The sequence below is a fragment of the Stegastes partitus genome, unplaced genomic scaffold (genome assembly GCF_000690725.1).
Source record: "Stegastes partitus isolate 25-593 unplaced genomic scaffold, Stegastes_partitus-1.0.2 Scaffold1442, whole genome shotgun sequence".
Classification (NCBI taxonomy): domain Eukaryota; kingdom Metazoa; phylum Chordata; class Actinopteri; family Pomacentridae; genus Stegastes; species Stegastes partitus.
This window is the reverse complement of record NW_007579173.1, coordinates 33,586-58,971: the sequence shown is the minus strand read 5'-3', so window position 1 is coordinate 58,971 and position 25,386 is coordinate 33,586. Positions and strand designations below refer to the sequence as shown.

Sequence of the window (25,386 nt, the reverse complement as noted above, 5' to 3'; positions counted from 1 at the left end):
TCTGGAGCTGAAGGAATCAGCAGTTTTGTTACTGTGAGTCCTTTTTCCATTTTCTGTAGATTTATTTGATCGATTGCTGATATAAAAATATTAATAAGTGGAGGTTTGGGGGAAAAAAACAGAGTACCTTTAAATTGACAAGTATTAGTTTCATTTTTCATATTTTTGCAGACAAGTGCATTCAAGCCCAACAGAGTAAAGACTTACTGAAGTGCTGTTGTACGGGATTGAAGGAAGTTTTAGAGGTGTACTTAATAAACTGATAACTCAGTGTATGTACATACTGCAGGCTCTTAGCTGATTAGAAGTCTTTCCAAGCGTATTGGACGTATATATGCTTAGAAAGGCCTTTAATCAGCTAGAGCCAACTGCCGTCCCGCTGGTGAACTGTAAATGAACCCAGACTATTGGCCGTGGAACAAAACCTAAAAAAGCTGAGGGTTTTCAATGCATCCGGTGCTGTTAAGAGTCTTTTTAATCATCGTAGCGGCTCAATTTTCCATATCGTTAGCCGTTCATTCAGTTGTTTCCCCCTCTGTCTCCTTTTTAGCAGCAGTTACCATAAAATCCTGCTGAGGCCCAATATCACCAGTATTTAGCCTTTCTCTCTGTCTTCATTTGGAAGGTCAGGGGCTTTAAAAGGCTGCTGTAATGCTGGATCCTCTCCAGACACATTTCTATTCTGTAAATCACGGTGGAACACTTGAGTATTTTCAGAGGCACTAACTCAGCCAGTGTTATGACGAGGCTGACTCTGTGGGTGAGGGATATGGCAGCTCTCATAAAGGAAGCTGTGGGGGTTTACGAGGACATGGATTTTGTTTGGTTCTGATTGAGGTGAGCTGCGGCACAATATGCTGCCATTTATGCTGATGTTGACATGAAAAGTTCGGGTGTACTCATCGATCTGCCAGGAGCGCTCGCTGACACGGCAATGTACGCTTCCTTCCTTCTTTCTTTCCTTCCTGTAATTCACCACTTCCTTTTCTCCTTTGCATTATGGTTTTATTTCCTTTCTCATTTTTACTTCCTCCCTATATGACCTTTATTTTAAAAAGCACTCCCATTTTCTGGACTTTTTTCCTACCTCCCATGATTCGTTCATTTCCTCCTTTCATGTTTTGTTTCCCTCCCTTTTCATGCAGACTGATATGTAACGCTCCACTGCATAGAAATACTGTTGTTGCAACAAACCAGTGGTCTAAAGAGAACATTTTGTTTTATGTTGCAAATTGCACGTGTTTGTATAGAGTAGAAGCTAACAGTTATTTCAATTAACAACTAGTCTGCAAATTATTGCAAAATATTCATTTCTAAAAAATTTCATTTGGCCTGTTTTCTCTCATGAAAGTCAGAGATCAGTAGCTACACAAACTGTTGAGAAAAAAAGGGGCAAAACTTCAATGTTGTGCCTTATTTCCCAAATTATATGTCTGATTATTGCACATAAAGCCTAAAAAACAAACAAACAAAAATTGTAGCTATATACAGATATCCATGGATGCAGAGAAAAAAGCTACTGCTAAGCTAGGCTAGTTCAAAATATAGATATCAAATTTCAGGAAACAGAAAAACTCTAAACCAGCTTCAGATAGCCTTAACTGGTTTTTCAGTTTTTCTTTCATGTTCATGTTATTTTTGCCCTAACGTGACAAACTCTGTGGTAAAACGTTTTTTTGTCAAGAGAAGATTTGAAAAAATCTGACATTATCACTCAATTTTGACCAAATATGTTGTTGCTGTGCTTTCACAGCTGTCAGAAAAATGTCAATTACAGTCTTCCAGAGGCCATGCTGACGTCCTTTAACAGCCTGTTTTGATTTAAAAATAGCTCCAAATCACATCTTCACATTTGAGAAGCTGGAACCTGTAAATTGGTTGTGCTATGGCTTGTAAAATGACAATTTTTGAAACTACAAAATAGTTTTTAGATTTGTTGCAGCTGACTTTTCAATCAGTGCACTGCTTTTGTATATTATGTTGTCGTATTGTATTCGAGCATTCAGGACCTGCGTTCAGCTACACACTGTGTCTATTCTGTGTAAAGCTGACAGCTTGCATCTGGTTTTACGATTTCTTCTATAAGTTACAAAAGAATTTCTCTGAGCCATTCTGCTGTCTAGTAAATGGGGCTTCTTGAGCTAACAATAAGTAAAGAACGAAACAAAGCAAAAAATTTTGCTAGGGCTTTTGTTCTCCCTAAGTCAATATTAAGGCTGTATCCCTCAGTGTCTGACAGTAGCAGCTTGTTCTAACTCTTCATTAAATCTACATGATGTTTACACGGTGAGAAACACTCAAACAAAGGCTTTCAAGAATCACCACCTTTTTTCTCCTTAAACAGCTGCTACGTTGTTATCTCCTTTTGACCCATTACTGTTTTGGTTTTTTTAATGTTTCATCACATGAAAGTTCTAAATGTCTTGTGCATCATTTTAAATCCATTTCACTAATATTCAGTCTCACATATGTGGCATCCTGGGAAGCTTTGTAAATGCTATTTTTTTTCTACTTTTGTTTTGTGGGCTCGAACAATGTTTAGCTACATGGTTTAGGTTTGTTGTGCCTTGTGTATGATGACAATAAAAAGCATTCTATTCTATTGTAAGAGGCTCCTGTTTGGTGCAGAAAGGCAAAGATCATATAAACAAGCTTTTATGTAATTACATGTCCTATGAAAGTAATTGTGTGCTCTCATTTTCCCCTGTTCTGGATGTTATTGTGCTGTAGGAAAGTGTGTATTGTGCTGTTAGCAGACAAAGGGACACACAAACAGATAGGATAGAACGCCGTACTTGTGGCTCTTGTTCTTCTCTCTCTGGGAAAGCCACTTGTGGTAGTAGGAGGTCTTGACCCTGTAGCAGTAGAAGACCAGCAGCACCGCAGGTAGGACCACCAGGAAGGCAAACAGCAGCCCCACCACTAGACCCACTTGACCTGTGGACACACACACACACACACACACACGCTGAGTGCATTTACATCATACACTGTCTTTAAATGATGGACGTTGCCACCCTCATACACCCATTATCGTTCTGAAGCCTCAGGTTCACAATTTGTATTTTACCGTCTTGGTATTTTCAAATTCAACGTAATGAGCGGATCTGACAGGAGAACCCAAGGACACTCCGCATGCCCATATCAAATCAAATCAAATCAAGTTTATTTTCATTTTGCTGTACATATGCAGTAGTAAAGGCAAGATGAAAGAGCGTTTCTTCAGGGTTCAATAACTTAAAGCAATTTAAATAAAGAAGTGTTTGCATATCTGGATCAGCAGCTCAGCATTCTGAATATGGTAGCGACCTGACAATTACCCTGCTTTATCAATATTTTTACTCTAAATGAGACCAATATTTATGAAATTAACATCATCCTGTATTAAAAAAAGCTTTGAAACTAGGGATTGAGGAATTGAGACAATAAACTTGTTAGGAAAATTAGGTAATTGATTCACTGAAAAGTAGGATCATTTTGTTATCTGTACAATTAGAACTTCAGATACTTCTTCATTGCTATGTCCATCTTCTACATACGGTCTATAGTTTACTCCATATTCCTGCTTTTTCTGATTGGATGTGAAACGTGGTTTCTACATTGATCATGAAGTGACTGGATTGACCCCATTAAAATATCTACGTTGTACTGGATCTTCGGCCTCCAGAACATTCAGATTCTCCTCTTGGCTCTCTCTTCTTTTATGTTATTGGTGTGTTGGAGTTTTGCCTCCTCTTCGGAAGGTCCTGAAGTCGCTTGCCCTGGATCTACTCTTTATTATGTTTGTGATGGCGCTATAATTTTGTCTCCTTGATTATTCATACTGTGAATTTACTATGTTGCCTTTCTGTACATGTAACATCTGTTGCATGTCTGTCTGTCCTGGAAAAGACATCCCCGCTCTATTCTTTCTTAGGTTTTCCTTTCCATTGAAAGGTACGTTGGGGAGATTTTCCACTTCGATTCGATACTGTTAGTATGTCATCAGGTTTTCTTTTACAGTCTGTGCAGGTGTGTCTTGACTCATCCATATAACACTGACTGTCATTTTCTATAGTCTTTCAGCACATGATAATGTCAACTCAGCAGGGAAAGATAACCCTTACACAGATAACCTTGACATGCACCATTGTTAGGAGGCAGTCAATAATTATACGTTTCATCTGTGGGTGGACAGTGTTCATCGAAAGAAACAGAACAGCAGTTTTAAAATATTAATGAAGCTAAATATGCTGAATGCACAAACCTTGTGTGCCTCATGTGAATTGGCTAGCTCTTTTTAAAAAATCACATTGTTATCCAAACGGAAAATGAACATACCTACTGGATTTTGTTTACTAAGGTGGAGGCAAGCCTTGAAATGTTTTTTTTTCTTGCCAACTTAACGAGTCTGTAGAGTTTTGGTAATTATACAGATTTCTGTATGCATGATCGGATGTTTGCAGTTCATTCAGTTCCTGTGAAAACCTGACAATAACTGGGACCATTGTGTACTAGAATAAGAGAGAGCCTGCTCATTATTCTGATTTTTACATTCATAAACTTACGACAGATTAAGACAAAGATTTTTGGAAGTGGCACAGCAGGCGAAGCACTGAAACCTACATTTCACATAGTGTAACAAAGGAAAGGATCTTTTAAATACAATACCCACACCTTTCAAACTTCGCACCTCCAGTTTATATGACAGGCTTTTTGTTATGACCTTGATGACATCACTGTGTTGATGACTGTTTTCACAGCCATACTCATGCACTCTAATTAATTCTTGATTTCTCCTTGGCCTTCCATCTGCAGTGCGACTGTTTTCAAGCCAAAAGCTCTGATGTGTCATTGCCATGTCATCTCCACAGTCTGCCTGTCATGTAATTGATTAGGTAGAGTCACTACTTTCTAGGGCACAGCACACTTTGAAAATAGAGCACACTGTGTGTACTTGCATTGTCCATGTTGGAAAGACAAACTTATTTAGACCATTGACTGTTGTATATAGAGATGGATGAACCCGATGTGATGTCACCCCTGGGTTTCCTGAACAGCGGCTTTGAAGCTCAGTGTGTTGGCTACAGCTGTCACCATCTCAGCGGTGTCCGACTCCTCCTACCTCCCAGCTAATCCAAAATGTGTTGTTGAGTGGAACTGAGGTGGATCAAGCAAATGTCTTATTGGCTTTATTAAGACTGCACGTAGCTGCCACTCAAAGTGCTCACACCCTTCATTACGCAAACTTTAGGGCTTAATACAATTTAAATTTGCGAGTTATATAAAATTAATCCTGCTAGAGTTGACATGAATTGGACAAATAGCTATAAAGACCAAAACCTTCTTGCTGTACAAGGCTGTTAATCAGAATCAGAATCAGAATCAGAATCAGAATCAGTTTTATTGCCAAGTAATTTTTACATCACCAGGAATTTGACTTGGTCCATTGGTGCAAAGAAGCAGAAAACAGATACCAAAATAAAATAAAATATTAACATGTTTATTTTGACTGTTAAGGTGGCTATTTTAACATGGGGCTCTATGGGACCTGACTCGTTTTAGGAGCCAGCACCAGTAGGCCATTTAAGGAACTGCAGTTTCTAGCACTTTCATGTTAGCTTCATCTTTTAGCCCTGGATGTTGCTGCTTGATTCATACACAGTGTGGAAACTAACCCCCAGTCACCATAACACAAATCTTTGATTTTAAGGGCAAAGATTAGGTTTAGTTTAAGAATTTAAATCCCAAACAGTTTTCTTTGGTCAAAGTGTTACTCACTGTGGACTCATTTTCCACTGCAATATGAAGTACTGTATTGTAACAGCACAATCATTGCTATGTGTAGAGCGAACGTCTCAAAGATATCTCCTGTGCGATATTTAAGTGTCTGGACGTGTTACTCATACTGGGGGGAGAAAAAAAAGGCTTTACATACTGAAGATATTTTACTATTTACATTTTAAATTTGTTTCCATTCTCTTTCCATACTGCAGCTCAGCTGAAAATCCCAGAATTTTTGTCATATGATTTTTGGTTGCACCTGAGTCACTGTTAGCTTGCTGGTTGTACATAGAAGAGCATATTATTATTATTTATTTTTTTTATTTGGACAGAATTTGGTGCAAACTATATTTTTTGGCAGATCAATTGATAGATGTAGAATGAAGTGATTTTGACGATATATCACGATTATAAACTTACATTTGGCTAATTTTCCCAATAGAACAGCATGCCAAAGATGACTAGTTCGAAGACCGTCGGAATATTGTTCTGGCTCTGATAAATGGTATAATTTTGATGAGATAACGTGCCTTTCAAAGCCAGTGGTAGGTTTTTGGGTTCAGAGGATTAAGATTAGGTTAAGGTCAGCTTTCGGTTAAAGTTAGAATAAGGTTAGGTTTAGTTTAGCTTAGAGTAAGTCTTCAGGGAATGTAAGTCAATGAAAGGTCCACTAAAGTGCGTGTATGTATGTGCATACTCACTGTCATATTGAACAGGTCCGCTGTCTACGCTGCCGCCGAGTCCTGGCTTCTCACAGAAGGGTGGTGCATAGCCTCGATTGCAGTGGCAGTTTCCATTGCTGTTACACACCTATACACACACACACACACACACACACACACACACACACACACAGAAACAAGGCATTTGTTAATGTGATTTCCTGTTTAGACCCTGTATAATCTTGTGTGCGTATGTGTGTCGGTGTATGTGTGCCTGGAGGTATACCAGTCAAATTAGAAGCACTAATTCCTTGTTTACTACAGACTGGCACTGTATGCTGTTTAATGGGATTTGCCGTCTCAGTAGGATAATATTTACCTTTAGATATTCACCTTGTAAATGGAACAGACTGCAGAACACTGACATTATAAGAAATGACATGTCCCACTTGCAAAGGCGTTTCCATTATCTGCACATAATGCAGCAACTTGTACCATGAATATTAGGAGAGGTGTGTGTACTTCTTTTGTCATGTTCTCTTTGTACTCAGGTCTCACTTGAGTTCTTCTCAGCAAAATAGATAATTGAGGCCTCGAACCATCAAGAGCCCAAAAGGCCCCAGGTTCACGGTGTGGCAGGTAGTTCTTAGTAATTTGATTAAATTGCAAATGTGTTTAGGAAAACCTGATTGAAACACACCAAACCCGGGGCATGTATTATTACACTATAGGAGCACTGATTGGTTTCAGTGGCTCAAGGCAAGCTATAATGAAGCTGCCATGTGCAGTCTGCTGTGTGCACTCTACCCAGTGGACACAAAGGGAGCAGGACACACTCACACACACACTGTGTACAGAGAGTGGAAGGAACAGAGGTGTAGTAGTGGCTGATGGCTTTTTTCTGCCACAGGGTCCCCCAGTGGGTTAATCAAGCCCTGGTCTTGATGAAGGATGAATAAATGAACAAGGAAGGCCTCCCACTGCCTTACCAGTCAACAATGGCTAGGCCTGGTATGACAATATACATGAGAAAATGAAAGAGAATGTTTGAAACTGCAAGTCAGCTGGGCCTTTTCTCTTGGTGTTTGCATGTTTTCTCTGTGTCTGTGTGGGGTTTGTACGGGTGCTTCATCTTCTTTGCACAGTCCAAATAGAATAGAATATCCTATATCAGTCCCACAAGGGGAAATCTGCAACGTCACGGCAGCAAAGTGACAGTTAGAGAAGCAAGAAAGAAGGCATGCACAGTCGGATAATTGCTGATTCTAAATTGGCTGTAGGTGTAAGTGTGAACGTGCATGGTTGTCTGTCCCTTTGTGTTAGCCGTGTGATGGATTGGCGATGTGTCCAGGGTGTACCCTGCCTCTTTCCCCAATGTCAGCTGGAACAGACTCCAGCCCGCTGTGACTCTCCACAGGAGAAAGCTGACATAGGTAATGGAAAACTTTGTCTGTTGGTGGCAGCATCAATAAGTCTTGATGTGCAGGTCTAAACTCATAAAAACAAGATGAAGTTGAAAGGCAATTTCAGTGTACCTGCATAAAAACATGTTGTTTTTGTATGTCCCAGACATAAAGGTGTTTGTCATTGCATCTAAACAATTTCTACCAAAGGGGGTTGTGAAAAAGTGGGCACCATTGTGGGTGCCCTGTTTCTTTCAATGGAAAATCTCGCATAACTCAAAGTTGGAGCACTTCTACACTAACTAGAAACTCTCCTGGTTAAATCGTTGGCCTAAGGATTAAAAGGCCCGTTAGAAAACATTTAGGTCTTTGATAAAAAAAGTAAAAGATAGAAGCCTGTGCACATAAAATCTTGCACTCCCATGGTGCATTTCTGCAAGAAACATCCAATTGTGGAGCTTAAAAGTCTGCGATTTTGTGATTTCTACAATTACATTGTAGAGAAAAATCAAAACACAAGCTATAGTTTTAATTGATTTACTTTTCAATTCTGGGCAATTTAAAGGTAAATTCAGCAACCATGTGCAACCACTGTGTTATGTTCTTAAAAATTACAATAAAAGGTTTTGAATTCACTACCATTCTGATGCCCTTTTTTCTCCCCATGGCTACAGCAGGAGAGGCTCATGGAGATTATACTATTTAGATCCATCCACCATGCCAAAATTGTGGTTAAACATGATTTCTCAGAAACAAAGAGTAACCCTTAATAACGCCGTTGAAAGCTTTCCTTTTTGAAGTGCGACACAAGGTTCATCCCTCCCTCCCCACCCCAGTAATTTTCACACAGTCCCTAAGAATAATAATCACCGCAAGCCATTTCACCCAAAACAGGTCTGTGGATAATGACCAGTAATCAGCCACCTCTGAGACTTCATTAGACTCAAAATTGTGAGCTGAACTGGAAAAAGCTCCATTTTACTTCATTACATTTGGCAGTAAATTACCTCTAAGAGTTTTCTATGGACTTGTCTTGAACTTGTGGGAAAAAAAAAGATTATCTGAAGATTGGCATTTCAACTTGATTAATATCTCCCAGACATCTTGTGACAGACATCTAATCCAGCACCCCTAAATGAAGGAGAAAATACTGCTATGCTCCAATTACATCGACAAGTAATTATCCTGTCAGTGATTAACATACCTATTTACCCCATTAGCGCTCGGTCGACATGAAGGGCGCTCAGTTGTTTGCTTATTCTTATCGCTGCTTTATTTCAGATTTTGGAGGCCTGCTGTGATTTCATTGTTGTTTTTGAAGTGTATATTTAGGCATTTCTGCGTAATATAAAGATAAGAAGGGAAAGCTGCATGAAATCAAATGCCATATCCTGGATTTAGACACACCATCGCTGATAGATGATGCATTTTTTCGTCTGCTAAGTCTCCAGGACGTCTAATATGTTCTAAGCTTCTTTAATGAAAATCTCCAGTACAAGTTTATTGAAAGATGCAAACCAGTTGTGCTCTCAAAAGTGAGTGGTACTCCCTTTGCTCATTATTCCTGTTTATTTGCATGAACATCCATCACATTCCAAAAGCCTGAGGATCAATATGAATATAACGATAATGCTAAATTTGAAGAAAGAAAAAAAAAGCCAAAAAAAAGCATCCCAACACAAGAGGACACCCTAAGCTGGAAGGAAGGCAAAACTGTCTATTTAGAATAATCCTGTCTCAAAGCCATTCCTATTATCCATCTACTGTTACACTGAGAGGGGAGGAACAAAAAGGGGACAAACGGCATAAAACAACAAAGTGAAAAGAGAAAGGGATTAAAGGAGGAGAGGATATGTCTGGTGTTTTTCTTCTCGCTCGCAATATTTCAAATCCTAATCAAATAACAATGCTTAGCGAGTGGAAAGCCCATTCCCTATACAGAAGATGGGGGTAAACAGAGACTCGACTCTTTAAAGACTTCTGAGGTGTGAAATTTCAGCCGAAGCTGGGCTCGCTTCAAACGCTCAGGGTCAAAACAAGTTGCAGAGCAGTTCAAAACACAAACTAGGCCATGCCAACTAGGGTTAGACTCATACTGCATGTATGAAAGCCGCCAAGTTTTTCAAAATGTCTTGGCTCTGTGGCTTCATCCACAAATTGTAGCATGATAGGAAGTGACAGAAGTGAGGTGAACGAGCCACTACCACGCTAACAGGAAAATAGTTTGAAAGTTCTTAAGGCCAGTTCTTAGTTTCCGTATGACCAGTGTAAAGGCAGGTGGTTCTATGCATACTACAATAGGTCGGTCTGCTATGTTGCACTACCCATCATATGAAACACTGAAAAATACACCGGAGTCCAGTGGCTGTTTCTGAAAGGCCTTAATTTTGCACTTTTTACAGTCTATAGCAGCTAGTTACAAATTGGGCTGTACATCAGGGGGACATAACACAGGATTTCTGGACAAATTAGAACTTCCTACTGTGTTTGGGCACCTTCCGCAGAAAGCACATACAAAATCAAAACACTCTCCGAAATTCAACTCTTTAAATAATGACTTTTATAGATGTGGATGACACAGACTGTTCAAGGTGGCTAATATTCAACTAAACGCAGATGTCCACAGAGGTGACGAAATTTAAGACGTGTGTCCTTGATGACATGCGGCAGTGAAAGCATGAATTAGCCTTTAGTCAAACTGTACTCGTGCATTTACATTGTCTTGTAACTTGTTGCTGATACTGTGTACATATTTGTAGCATCTGAAAGGCAAAGACACAAACTAAACATGCTCTCTCTTTAGCTATTTTGACCACTTGTACCATGGAGCTAGTTTAATAAATGAGTTTTGAATCAAACACTGTAAAATATGCAATTTAAAGGCAGCTTAGCCTCATAAAATGTCATGAACTACAATAGAAGCTACACTGTTAAGCTCGGCAACTAGGCTTTTAGTTAGCGTAGTCTTAGAAGGACTAGATTTGTCTCTTTTACATGATAATGCTGACACAACCGCTGAGACAGAAGTAAACCTGTGAGAAAACACTTTTTATACCTTATTTTGGGATAATAAAAAATTTGATTTAACTGGTGATTCTTTACATGCTGTTTTTGATGTCCTGGTCACCACTGAAACTGCAGTTATGGCTCTCCCCCCATTCATTTAGATAGGAGCCTAGTCCAGAAAAACCCAGTGATGCTGGGGTCACAAGCAACAGAGAGCATTTTACAGCCTCAGGCATGAGCTCTCCTCTGCACCAGGCCTCTAGCTGTATAAACCTAACAAGCAACTGAAAATATCAGTCGACTATTCATCACGTGGGCTGGAGGGCATTAATGCTACAAAAGGATGAAGAGATCTGGTCACTGGGTTCTTGTGCTTCCAGGTCACTGACAGGCACAGAGCAATGATACAAAACTGACTCAGGCTTGTGAAAGCTTTAGTGATTTCCTCCTTTGACTACATTTCCAGCTGGAAAATCGACCATAAACCTGTTGTGAGTGTTGGGCAGGGTCTCACTACCACACTGATACAGAGATTGAAGGGTGTGCTACATGAGGTACACTTACACAATCACAGACACACCTGGAGTAATCCTTACATCAGCTGACTAACTGCATGGTGCTCCATGAAGTGACACTGACCTGATGGAAGATACTGATATCTACAGTGAGTCTTTGCTGGATAGTCTCCTGGCATGTGATACATATCTGAATCATCTTTGTGAGCACCTGTGTGTGGACAGTGTTTACTTAGTCTGGCAATGCAGTGTAGAGGTTTAGCCAGACAGGAACAATGTTGGACTGCTCTTGTCCAGGCTTGGTGTACTTGCTAAACAGGGGTGCCCTGATCCCATGTCAAAGAAGTGTATAGGGGTCAGTCAAGGCATTTTTTAACCGACTGGTACTGGTTTAATGGGTACGAACCTTGGCCTGATCCCTTGTTTGAGGTCAGCTATCACACAGTTATCATAAAGGACAAGCACAATGTGGCAGGAAGTGACTTAAATGTCTGCAGTATGGAAAAATGTTGAATTGGAAAATGAAACCAGTCCATCGACCACTTGCAATATCTGCGATGTGAGCATTTTGAGAGGTGGAAGTAACAGAGCTGCATTTAGTTCAATTAATTCTGTAATCAAGTGTAACTGCAGAACCACTGTTAAGCGGAACTGAAACTCCTGTTTTTATTTTTGTATTAGCTAAACTATAATGCTGCATGAAGTGGGATTGTTACTTTTATTTACTTTATTTTACTATGCTTTGACTGCATGCTAAAGTTAGTCTACTACTCTGCTTCCAAGTGGAAATTTTGAGCTTTGTTATTTTAAGTGTTCTAGTTTTACTCCTATAATACAGCAATAAATGGAATTGAAACAGCAGCTATTTACTAAGACATATTTCAGCTTGTTTACTTGGTTATTTTGTTTAAAAAACAAAAGCCAATGCTGCCCTAAGTGGAACTGTGGAAGGAGCCACAGAAAAATATTTGTTGACTTTGTTATTTCGTGGAATAAAAATAACATTAAGGAACAGTATTCATGCAGGCAATATTTTCCTTGATGCATTGTAGAGCTATTTAATTGTCCGCATCTACACTGGATTCATTTTAATTATTAACTTTAATGTACATGGAGTTTGCACTGAGGAACTACATTATCTGGGGAAAATGGTATCAAATCAGGACTCGGATAAGTGCTTAAGTGCAGATGAGGTGCAGATATATTCACTCCAAGGAACAGTATCTGTTAGCTATTGGTGGATTATTTGTATAGAAATGCAGAAATAGTGCAGGTCAGGTCCACAGATGGGATTGTTCAGATGAGGTTAATGTTTTATCATGGGATGCCTGGGCCTGCAAGTAAGTGACAAGGCCCATAATTCTCTAGACATGACATGAAGGTGTTTGTAGTTGAATATGGCTTTGAGCTTGTGTCCTAAATACCCCCAGAGTAATATTGAAGGAGGGTGCACCATTCGAACTGTTGAAGAAGGCCAAATACTCCGACAGTGTCTGATTGGCCAGGCCTACTAGGCTAAGCCTCTGAGTACTGCCAAGTTACTTGTGTAGTGTCACCTTCACATCATGTTGCCTTTCCTTCTATAGAGGTTCCAGGCAGCTCTCTCAGACTTAGAAATGCTACAGCATACGGTGGAAGGACAGATGGATACAAAATGTTTCACAGCAAGGTATTTTCTATTAGCACTCTGGCACACAAAGCTGTCACCTGGAGACCAAGTTTGTATCACTGATGCAAAAGCACAAGGCAGAATGACATTTTTACACTACAACTAGGTTCAGGGACTCTGCCTGGCACTTAGAATGTATATAAAAGATGCCTCTGGGTTTGAAAAGTGAAGCCAACGCAAACTGCCTTAAACCTGCCTGTTTTCGAATGGCCAGCAGGCGGCGCCTCTGCCAGATGCAAAAAGAAATCTATGCCAAAATGACTCTACTTCTCTCTTGATTTGTTACCTCAACATCTTCCAAATGAGTTTATGGTCTCAATCTGTAGTCTTAAATCTCTTCAATACAGCATGACCACTTTGTAAGTTGTGATGCCATTTATAGTTAAATAGATGGTAAAGTAGGGTGCGATTTAGGGTAGGACTACCTTTGACAAGTTGCTATGGCAAAATGCCAAACTCAAGGCTCCAAAATGGAAACCTGTGACATCACAGTCACTCCGTCCATTTTTCATATTCCATCTATGACCTGGTGTAGAACAAGGCAAGATACAGAAATTATGAAACCGCAGAGGGCTAACATGTGAGGCTGAAATACATAAATTACATAATTCTCGGGGCTCGGGGTTACAGGCTCTGCTACTTGGCTGAAGTGTAATAAAATCACATAACACTGCACTTGAACACTAAACTCCCAGTAGTCTTTATTTTCTGTAAAAAGAACCTAACACAACACTAACATTAATTTGCAGGCTACAAAGCTAATTAGCTGCCACGCACTCACCCTTTCAGCCGCTCAGCGCTCACCTGCAAATGTCAACATCAGTTATGAAACTAAATGCTTTGGCCCTTATCTGTAAACACCATTCCTAAAAAGAACACTGTCTCATTTAGCAGAGCAAGTATGTTTGCATTGCGCATCCGTGGCCCTGCTGGTCCAGCTGTCAAACACGTAAACCAGCATCACCACATAATTCAAGGCTCGGAGGCTATAGGAGCATTTCTGACAGCTATTTAAAAAAAAAAAAAGGAAAATGGTGCTTTATGTGAACCCCGATGACAGGGTTAAATATCATTTTTAACCATCCATCCATCCATCCATTATCTATACACCGCTTAATCCTCACTAGGGTCGTGGGGGGCTGGACTCTATCCCAGCTAACTTGGGGCGAAGGCAGGGGACACCCTGGACAGGTCGCCAGTCCATCGCAGGGCTATACTTAGAGACAGACAACCAAGCACACTCACATTCACAGCTACGGACAATTTAGAATCACCAATTAACCTCAACATGATTTTGGACTGTGTGGGAGGAACCGGAGAACCTGGAGAGAACCCACGCTGCACGGGGAGAACATGCACACTCCACGCAGAAAGATTCCGGTGTCCCCACCGGGACGCGAACCGGCAACCTTCTTGCTGCGAGGCAACAGTGCTACCAACTGCGCCCCATTTTTAACCAACTTACTAATAATCTGCAATCTTAACAGTGCCGTTATACATCCTGAAAATGGAATCTAACAGTTCCCATTTGTGAGACTCAGGTGTGTTCACACTGGAAGAAAAAAAAAAAAAGCAGGTGAACAAGAGGGGAAAATTGTCAGATGTTAACTTGTAAAAAAGCACAAACAGCAAGGGTTTAATTTTCTTGCAGTTCACATATATTACACTGCAGACAAAAATATCAGCTGTCAGCAGCTTCCGTCTGAAGCCCCTCTGCTATCAAAAAGCCATACTAGTGGAACATTAATGACCCCCTGCCATATTGCATTACAGTGCTGTATACTTTCCTGAGCCCAGTGGAACTATATATAGAAAAATGACAGAGTAAATCTCAGTTCTCTGGAAAGTATCTGGCTCACTGTCAAAGATCAAAACCAGATCATCAATTTTTTTGTATGGTTGGGGAGGTACTGTCAGACACTACTAACTCGGTATACTGTATATTTACAGAATTAAATTCAGTCTACATACAGTAACCTACTACATTTATGACAGCTTTTACTTTTTATTTTTTACTCTACCACATAAAACACTTAGGTATAGTGCCTAAGAGTTTTTGCAGACCGCCTGAGGCCAAATGAACATAAAACAGCTTATCAAAATGAATGGAAAAACAACAGTGAAAGTTCTATGCATTGACAGAACAAAAATAAATAAATCAAACAAACAAAAAACTGAGAGGCGGCTTAATCTCAAACAGAAAGCTAAGTTGGCAACAGTGTTCAGACAAATGTTTGTGCGATTGGTATGTGACAGATGCTTCTAACAGCTGACTGGATATTACTGTGTACAATAAACTCTGGATGATATAGCAGCAACTCACATAAACAAGTTGCATGCCACTGATAAGGTAAGCCTGTGTAAAGAATGAAAAAATATATATATTTTGTTTTATCGGTGAGTAATTCTTGGAAATGTTAACAATAACTATAGCAGATGGTGATATCACCTATTGGTTTGTGGACTAATGTTTGAAGCCTTGAATTTGTCATTTGGCTGCACCATCTTGGCCTTTTTAACGTAACAAGTGAACAATGGATCCAACTAGAGAACTCAAGGACATGAAGCATGATGATGAGGGTCATTTTCTCATAGACGTCTATGCAATCAGATGTCTTTGGAGTCTCCACTTGTTGGCCACTACAGAGAATGCAGTTGTAAGTCACTTCCACATTGGCTTCAGTTTTCAGATCAAGAGGCTTTGTCCATATTTTAGATGCAATATATGAGAAAACCTGTGGTCAAAGCATGTTTCTCCATAAAAACAATAGTTGACAGTTTCCTTTTTTACCATAATTGATACCAACCTAGAGTAAATGCTAGCTAACAGGCTAGGCTGAAAAAAACACAAAGATCAAGCACAAACTCTTAGGAGCTGTTCACTTTTACTCCACAAGTGACAATGGGTGGCACATGTTTATTCTTCGACAATTTTATGTAATCCACACACACATTTGATCAAATGTCAAACATGTTAGTGACATGAATCGACTTTTGACCGTGTGTATGTTTCCAGCGTTCTTTCACAAGTATGGTAAAGATTATAGTAGAAAACAATCTGAGAAAAAACTTGAAATAACTTTCCTTCTAATAATCTCGTACCCTCAGAGACGACCATTCCAGTAACGCAGACAGCACCTAAGGCTTCTAAAAAACCTAAGAAAACCCCAGAGAACACATTTCAAAGCTGTATGCTTTAATTTAAACTGTGTTTATGAGCATGAATGATGTAAATAAGCACAGTTGCATTTATTTAAAAGCACCGTTAATAACAGACCCTGGGATAAAACTGTTCCAAGATTAACGGCCATCTTGCATTCAGTTCTTTGGATCACAAAGGAAAGTAAATGCAAACAACGATACCTGAGCTGTTAACGTTTCAGTCCCCACTCACCACTGACAGAAAACTGTTTTTCTGCTCCCTGTGGTGATGTCCTTGGCTTGGCCGTGAGCTTCAACAAGCACAACGGACTGTGTTCGTGAGTGGGGAGTCAGTGAGAGAACAGTCTTTAAACGCTGCACGAGCAACTCCTATAGGTTGTTGGGGGGTATTTTAACAGGCGGATACAGGATTCATGAATTAATCTGAAGTTATTGTTTTGCTCTTTAAAACAGTGCCTCACAATTTACTAGAGCCAAAGACGACATCAACAAATAGAGAGAGAGACAATCAAATGTTGACTGATATTGCTTGAAAAGTTATGTAAATTGAAAGTCAATATCAAAATACTATCCAACAAGTTTTCTGACAATCAACCAATCAATTAATCATAACAGTTTTAGTCTATACTTTTCCAAAGAGGACAGATGGAAACGAGCCACCATAAAATGTAGCATAATGCATAAAAACTAAATACCATTTTCCAAAATAAAACCACAAATCGTTGGCGGTTCAACACTTTAATGACTGGTGATGATTTGATGGGAGAATTTTTTATCATCAATACAATGTCAAACTACATTAAGAGTACCCCACCAATATCACTGTGAAATCCCTTTTGACCCAACAGAAAGCTAAGTCCGAAATGACTTTGATTCAGGGATCATCACCTGGAAACAGAATTTGGAGTTCGGCTGAGGTCACACCGCAATGATTGTGTCATTGGTGGGAGGCCAGTGAGGGATCATGTCCTTGTCATCGCTGCTGATGACTGCTTTAATTATGAAACCCTACAATGTGACATCAGCCAGCTGCCATAATAAAGTTAGGCGGTGTTTATCCCAGAAGAGATTCAAAGGATAACACTGTGTCCTGCTTACTCACTGCCCTTTAGAAGACAATCTGGATACATCAGTGTACATTTTAAAGATTTTCCATCAAGCTGAGTTTCCCCATGATTCCATTTTGAGTCCTTCAATTGTTGGTATATTTGTGTCTAGTCCAACACTTACATTGACATGCTTCTATGTTAAATATATATCAGAGTCTGGTACATTGAAACAACATTTATAGCCTGTTGAAGCAGCCACACCCAGTCTACATAAGCTACTTGGTCCACATACTGAAGGTCAAAACAACAAACTTGGTTCAGAACAATTACGTTGCTTATAAAATTGATTAAAGTATAACTGTTAAGACTTCTGAAACCACCAGGGCGAGCTATGACTCCTCCAAAGTTCTTGTAACAACAAAAAATACTTTGACAGCACAGGGGAGTTACAGAGTAGTTTGTTCCTCGCAAATGATCTTAGACTGATTCCTGAAAGCCTGACAACAGTCAAGCTAAGGTATAACCTCCAGAGCAGATAATGCCATTTTAAGAAGTGTGAAAGTGACAGTCATCACCGTATAAAAAGAAAAGCTGCTAGCTGAATGTTTTTAACTCTGATCTTTGCTGATTAAAAAGAGAGAGATGAGATAAAAGATTTGACAAAGGATTCATTAGAGTCGGTGTTTCGCAAGCCCACGTATTTTGGATGTCAACGATTAGTGTCACTCACACTTGTGGAAGAAATTCTCTCAGTCACAGATTCTAATTTTCACATCACTGTGTTGTAAAGTGGTCACAGCTACAAAGTAACACGAGCAGGCTGAGGTGGACAGAACACAATGTAGTTCCAAATAGACAGGATTGCATTTTGATCGGCTTTGTTTGAGCCAATATGATCCAATGAAATTATTCCCAACCAGGAGGTATTTCTGCAAATGCCAGTTGGAACTTGATAAGATGGTAGAGTAACTCAACTATCTATCCATCTCTCTATTAGCTAGACCCTCTTATCCTTTGGATTGTTGGGCTGGAGCTTGTCCCAGCTGACATTTGGTGAGAGGTGTGGCTTTTCCTGGACAGGTTGCCAGTCAGACACAGGGCTGATACACAAAGACAAACAGTGGCTAAGCTTATCTGAAATTTTGACTAGAATTAAAAATGCATAATGAGTCCACTGTAACATCTAAACTCTATATCTTGATAAGAAAATGACAGACAGAAGTGAGTAAACCTCTGTGCAATATCACTTAAATTTCAGGTGATTCAGAATTATATCACCTTACAGGGATTACATTCCTTCCAAGTTGGGTACTTGGGTAGAAGATACCAGTGTTACAAAACATTAATGGAGACATGTTCTGCCATTCTAATGAGACAATTTTTTCAGCTGTTCTTTACTGGAATAGACGTATTTAATGGTGACACATTTGGCAAGGTCATAGCTTTTACCTTTTTCTTCTTCAGAAGCTCTTGTTTGATTTTGGGAATGTGCTTTGGATCATTATTATGCTGGAATATTCCTCTTCTGCCAAGTCTCACCAGACAGGGAATCATCTTATCAGTCAGTTTTTTGGTATATTCTCTTGCATTCAAGTTTCCATTTATAAATATCATCTCTCTGACACCTTTTGCACTCATGTAGCTCCATGTGTTCACACTGTCACCTCTGTGCTTCACTGTCAGGACTATACATTCACTGTAGTAAGCCTGATCAGGTTCATCCTAAATACAGCATGTTGTCTTCAAAAATGTATGATATGACCAAAGGATATGCTTCCCATATAATGCTTTTTTTTTTTTTCTTAAGACAAATCAAATGTATCAGCAACAGCAGAGCAGCTTTCACTCTTGTAATGGAGCAAATGGGATTAAGTGATCAGGTTTATCCTAAATACAGTATGTTGTATGAGCCAAAAAAATGTCGCATATGACCAAAGGATGTGCTTTCCATATTTGTTAGGCTTCTTTTCATGTTGTTTAGAAAGCTTTTTGTGCCGAAGAGAAAGCATGTTTTTCTTTGTTCTTTCTATCCACAGAGGTTGACATTATGTCCTTCACACTAGCTAAACTGTCAAAAAAACACTAATTTCCATTGATGACTCTTGTGCCAAGCCTAAAGCACTCGTGCATTATCTGTGCCTGTGTTTTAAGAGGACAACCGCTGCAGCTTTGGCTAGTGGTGTTATGGTTACCACTGCCACCGATTTGCCTGTGTTCTCTTTCACCTTTTGTGAAGGCTCACAATAGGATTTTTTGGCATTTCTTTTCCATGTGGAACAATGACGATGACAAACAGACAGCCAATATGTCCAAAACTGAGAGAGTTATGGTGTTCACAGGTCATTTTATGACCATGTTAATGCAATTAAAATTGCAATCTCAATTCAGTTTCAGTGACCATAGGTTTCTAACTTGTATGTCAGTGATCACAGGTGGATCCACTTCTGTTGTACAGAGCTTCCACTTTGGGGCATGCATTGTCAATATCGCCTTTTTGAAGTATTTGTTTTTAATTGTTCATCAGAGGAAGCACTCTACTTGTCAACTTAGACGTAATGTATGTGCTAACTTTTATACGAGCTTAAATGTTTTGAATAGGTAAAAAATGTATAGTAGCCGAAAACAATGGATTAACAGTGGAAATAGTCTGTTACAATTATTAGGCAAAATGGTAAAAGAAGCTAAAAGACATTTTAAAACAGTTGAAATACTTATATTAAACTAATAAGGGGGTTGCGGGGTACATCCGCATAAAGGTTGCATTATAATGTGCCTGGATGGGTTAGTCATCAACTCCTGTGTGAATACAACATTTCTCATCATATCAGCATCAGATTTCTAATTAGCTGTCTCTTAGCAGGCACTGGATCCAATTTGCTGCTGCAATCAGTGGCAGAAATATCAAGAGGGTTTTTTAATATTTCAGCCACTGATTCATCCATTTGTTTTCACTTACTGTACTCATTTACCTATAGTCTCTATGTCTTGCAAAGACCTGCTAAAAAACAAAATTCTGCAGGAAATTTATTAGATTGATATTTCAGGTCATGTTTGATCATTTTTATTTTCATGTCCCATCAGGGGGTTAATATTACGATCATCAACAGACCTATATACTTTGTTTCCCTCTCCAACACTATCTTCAGAAGTCAAACTCCCCAATACAAATTTCTTGATAAATCAGCTCTATCTTCTCTTAAGGTAACAAGTGTCAAAGCCCCAAACACTCCACTCCAAAGCTTGGTTACTGACTCATAAACTATGTATGATTCCTCCTTATCTGCCTCAGGCTTGCTTGTACTGCTCCAATAAATAGTTCATCACTTCAGTTGCTGTTGTATTCCAGCCATCTATTTTCTTGCTTTTTACGACAGACTTGGTGACAGCACTGCAAAGCGCTACCTTTGCCCAAGGACACAGTGTGACAATAAGATTAGGGAGCTATGCCCGGCAGCTAAGTGAGTTGAGTCTGTTGCATTAATGTCTGTGTGTGTGTGTGTGTGCGTGCGCACGTGCATACCCCGTTGCCGTGACAGCGTGCGATGCAAGTCTCCAGCTCGGTAAAAGAGGCATTTTGGCACCTGCGGTCTCTGCACACCTGTGGCAACACAAGAAAGAAAGATCACATACTGTGGTAAAGATTACAGTGCACACTCACACACATATATGGGCTTTGATCGGCCTTCTGCCAGTGCCCTTGGGCTTTGGAACAACCCGGCTGCCTGAGGAGATTCGGCAAATACATCAGTATCTTGTTTCAGATCACTTCCAAAATTATTACTTTTACAGTCTGGCTTTGACGGCTTCTGATGGTGTTTACTGAGCTTCTTCTGCCAAGCAGGTTTGATCTGGAGTTCGACTCTTCTAAAATGAGCCATCATTCCTATCTGTGGTTGGTCAGGCGTCAGGTATTGTGGCATTAGGTAGAAGCAGTCAGTGGTGTAAAGAGAAGGTTCCAAGGGACAATACCAGGGATAAACACTTGAGCACTAAGTACAAGGTCAATGCTAAGTCTATAGAGAAAATGACAGTTCAGTAACATTAACTTGTGGCTGACATCAGCAAATTGTGTTTAAAATTTGTATTAGTGTTTACATTTTTTACATTTCTTAGCCTTTATTTTTAGTCTGCATGTATGGCAAACTACAGTACAAACTTTGAAAGTCAAAAGTGTCTTGTTGGTGACTTCTTTTGCACTTTGTGTAGCACTCTGTCACTGGATTGTGTTAGTACTAATATTAGTATCTGCATTAGTACTGTATCTCCTGCTCTCCCTGTTGTTGTCGCTTTATTTTTGTTAGCAGGGGAATCAATTTAGCGTAACTGAATGTGTGACGGTGTGATTAGAAGCAGAAGCTTTGTGCTATGTGTGCATTTACTGCTGAGAAAAGGCCCGTTCAATATGATGACTCAAAATTCATCATGCTGGATGGCAGACAATATTCTCCGCTGCCTATTTATAATATATTACTCATGCAGCACCATTCAGTCCTTTGAGCGTATCCCGCACAATAGTCGAAATGGAATTCAAGTGGCTGGAATCTGCTGCAGAGGGAAAGCAATATAGACAGACGGAGAAATAGAATTCGCTGGCGGAATAGAAGACAGTGCAGATATCACTTTGTGCATGTGCATTTTCATACATATGGATTTCACATACATAATTTAGTTCTTAATTTGTATGATTTTTGTCTGTTTGTGCCCGCAGGTCAATTAACTTAGAAGTTCATATTCTATTCTGCATCTTGAAACCCAAATCACAGAGTCAGGAAAAGTGCCTTGAACAAACACCTGACTTCAAGCAGAACTCCAGGGTCCCACTGACATTTAGTTTTCAATGAGTTGGGCTGATATAAAACCTTGATTATTTATTCAGGAGGAGGATATGAGTAACTAATAGTAATGGGAACACCAGCAAATGACTACTATCTTTATGGGAATGAATTATGTTCTTACTCTTTTAGCCAGATTTAAAAAAAAACACACATTAAGTCAAACAGAATATACAGAAAAGATATAGGACTGATATCAATCGATAGAATGGTCTCAGTTAGTTCAACATTTGAGTCAAGACTGTTACTGCCAGGTTGGGGTTTTTAACTCAAAATTTAAATGTTTTCTAATCATCTGTTCCATCCATATAGGTTCCGCTTAGCAATATAAACTGGCGATAGACACTTTAATGGATGCAAAATTGTTTGATACAATGTTTGATAGTTTCACCTAAATGCATTCGATGCAAACTGCCATGAAAGCACATTGCAAAAACACAAGGCTCAGGTTGCATTAATAAACCCCGTGTGTGCTCCCTCCCTGGATCACAAACAGCTAGTTGTATCCCTTGATGATAGAGCTCCTTCACTTGGGACTCCCAGATTGTATTCCCAGTTGCAGTACAATATGCACTACAGCATAATACGACTGTAAGTGTGTTTACATGCACTGGGGAATGTGGGCACACTTCATCCTATCACTTGAACAGGGATTTCTCTTTGACTGTCTTATCATCCTTGAGCAATTGTGAACTACACAAACAGAACAGTACCACAGTCAGAACGTACAGATTGAAGATCCTATAACTCCTATTGAAGATGTACAACATTTAGACCGAAGCTTGGAAACACATGCTCTGGCATTTGGAAAATTGCCTTGAGAACACTGCTTCAAATGCTTTGTGACTTCCATTGTAGTCATAGTGCAGAAAAATCCTGCTCAGTCACATTTTATAATAATCATATTTATCAGTTACACAGTTTAATTAAATGACTTTAAAGCCCAGTCTGGTGTGGACCAACCTTGCCCTCTCCACACTTTGTGCCGGTCATGACGAGGCCAGGGTCAGGCAAGTCACCCTGGCCATCCTGGGTGCTGTACACGTAGGTGCCACGGCACTTCACCTCTATGCCACCCGTCTTGATGGTGGTGTCGATGGATACAGCGTTGGTGCCTTTGGGCTTCTTGGCAGCACTATGGCACTGGATCTTACCACACTTGGCGTCACTGGGCAGAGATACAAGCACATAAACATGAGTCGTCATTTTTCAAGGGCAACTCAGCAGAGTTTGGTTTGTTTCTTTTTTTTTTTTAGGGATGCTAGTGAGCAGCCATCACATGTGGGAACAGCTGGAAGTAGACAGAGATGCATTATCTGTTTCTGAATATTTTTCAGCTAAAGTTTGACTTATTTGACTTGTGTTGTGGTGTAGTGGCAAATTCCTCTGCCAGCAATTTGATTAGAGTGCAACTGAACATAACTGAAAAACTGAAAAAACTTGTTAATATAAATAACAGGTAAGGTCTTTGACAACAACATTTCTTTCAGCCTAGACTTCATATCTGCAATTTTCCTCATAATAATGATTTTATGATATATATATTAAACTTCTACTTTGAATTTCTTTTCCTTATTAATAGCATTTTGAATACCATGTGGACAAAAACACATAATAGCAATATGATGGCATTAGAAATGTCGTAATTCTGTTGTATTTGCAGCTTTATCTGTCTTTGATGTTAAATTTGAGCATTTTCATGACATTATTTTAACTGCACACTGTCATCAGAAAGTGAAAATATATAACTAAATGAAAAATTAATGAAAGACATCAACCATGAGTTATGTCTGCAGGGTTACATACAACCCCAACAACCTCCGCCTTCACCAAAGTCAGGCAAGAAGAAATGCCCATAACTCTGTCTCTACTTATAATACTCATTGTGAGTGCAGTGAGGCGTTAAAAGTGCCCCTCTAGACATTACAGCTTCAAATATTAGAGAAGTTGTGAGTTTAGAGTTGGATGTCTTTTGTATGGAGCCCTCATTAACAGTGTTTTTGTCAGAGCTCACATCTCTTCATTAATATGGAGATTCAAAATGGCAAATACGCACACACACACGTCTTATCTTGAGGAAAACAAATGACGAAGATTACAGAATGATGGACAGATAGCGGCTGTGTGTAGATTATTCATACGTCTTAATACCAGGCAGATTTACATATCCTCTAATCAGCCCTGTGACTCACTGTGGCCAGAAAAACACTCTAATGACTCCTGTGGGACTCCATAATGGATTTGGGCAGTGGTGGATCATACGAGGCACTCGTCAACCACCTTAATCCATGAGCTCATTTACATGGCTAAGTCACTAATTTGGCTCCATTAATTAGCTCTGGCACTGTGCCATGGAAACTGTCTCTCTGAGGCCCGAGGTGACAGTGTACAGAGGGTTTGTGTGTGCAGGTGTGTGTTAGGATGACTGATGAAACACTGCATTCTGCAGTTTAGCAAAGGTGTGCTTACTAACAGCAACAAAGCTATCATGACTACATTACTGTGGCAGTAAAACTACAGCGCCTGGTTATCAGGGCTGCAAGGTGGAGCAGTTGGTAGCACTGTTGCCTCGCAGCAAGAAGGTCGCCGGTCTTTCTGTGTGGAGTTTGCATGTTCTCTCCGTGCAGCGTGGGTTCTCTTCGGGTTCTCCGGCCTCCTCCCACAAGGTCCAAAAACATGTTGAGGTTAATTGGTCTTTCTAAATTGTCCCTACGTGTGAATGTGCTTGGTTGCCTGTCTCTGTATGCCTTCGCTGGTTGGTGGTCGGCTGGGATAGGCTCCAGCCCCCCCGTGACTCTAGTGAGGATTAAGCGTTGTATAAATAATGAATGGATGGGTTTAAAAAAGTTGACACAAGAGCAAACACTTGCTTACATAGCATTGCGCTAATAAGGAGAACTGGATGCCAGATTACAGCATTCAAAAAATCATTCAAATGAAAGTTGCTTAGTGGCACATGCTCCTCCATGATGTGTTTGCTGTTCGGCATACTTTCACAACTTTGAGCCCACAGAGCATGCTGATTAGCATCCTTCATAGTGAAGCCAGTAGAGAACATGGCTGACTTCCCATTAGCTCCCCACACACATGAAGGGGACAAGATAAACTTTTTGCATTGTTCTTCCAAACTTTTCAAATGTTTTTGTACTAATTGTGTTGAATTCTGAAAATAAATCATTTTCCAGAGTTTGTGATGTTCAAACTAATCCACTGCAAAATCAGAATCGGTATGTATATCATCCTTTTATTTTCTTTTGGGGCATTACAGGAATCCCTCTCCACAGCAAAATCTTCAAGTTCCTCCTGGGGCAGCTGAGATTTGAAA

General features: G+C 39.7%; 1 protein-coding gene across 1 annotated transcript in view; it reads right to left on the bottom strand.

Annotated features, from left to right (window-relative positions):
* adam19a (ADAM metallopeptidase domain 19a) overlaps positions 1–25,386 on the bottom strand; it is a gene marked incomplete at its 5' end in the record, with an annotated part of 67,866 nt that overhangs the window by 15,046 nt on the left and 27,434 nt on the right. Inside the window, 4 exons of the mRNA XM_008299647.1 lie at positions 2,796–2,937; positions 6,465–6,573; positions 20,750–20,827; positions 23,025–23,229. Coding sequence (XP_008297869.1) covers positions 2,796–2,937; positions 6,465–6,573; positions 20,750–20,827; positions 23,025–23,229 — 534 coding nt within the window. The remainder of the gene's footprint in view (positions 1–2,795; positions 2,938–6,464; positions 6,574–20,749; positions 20,828–23,024; positions 23,230–25,386) is intronic.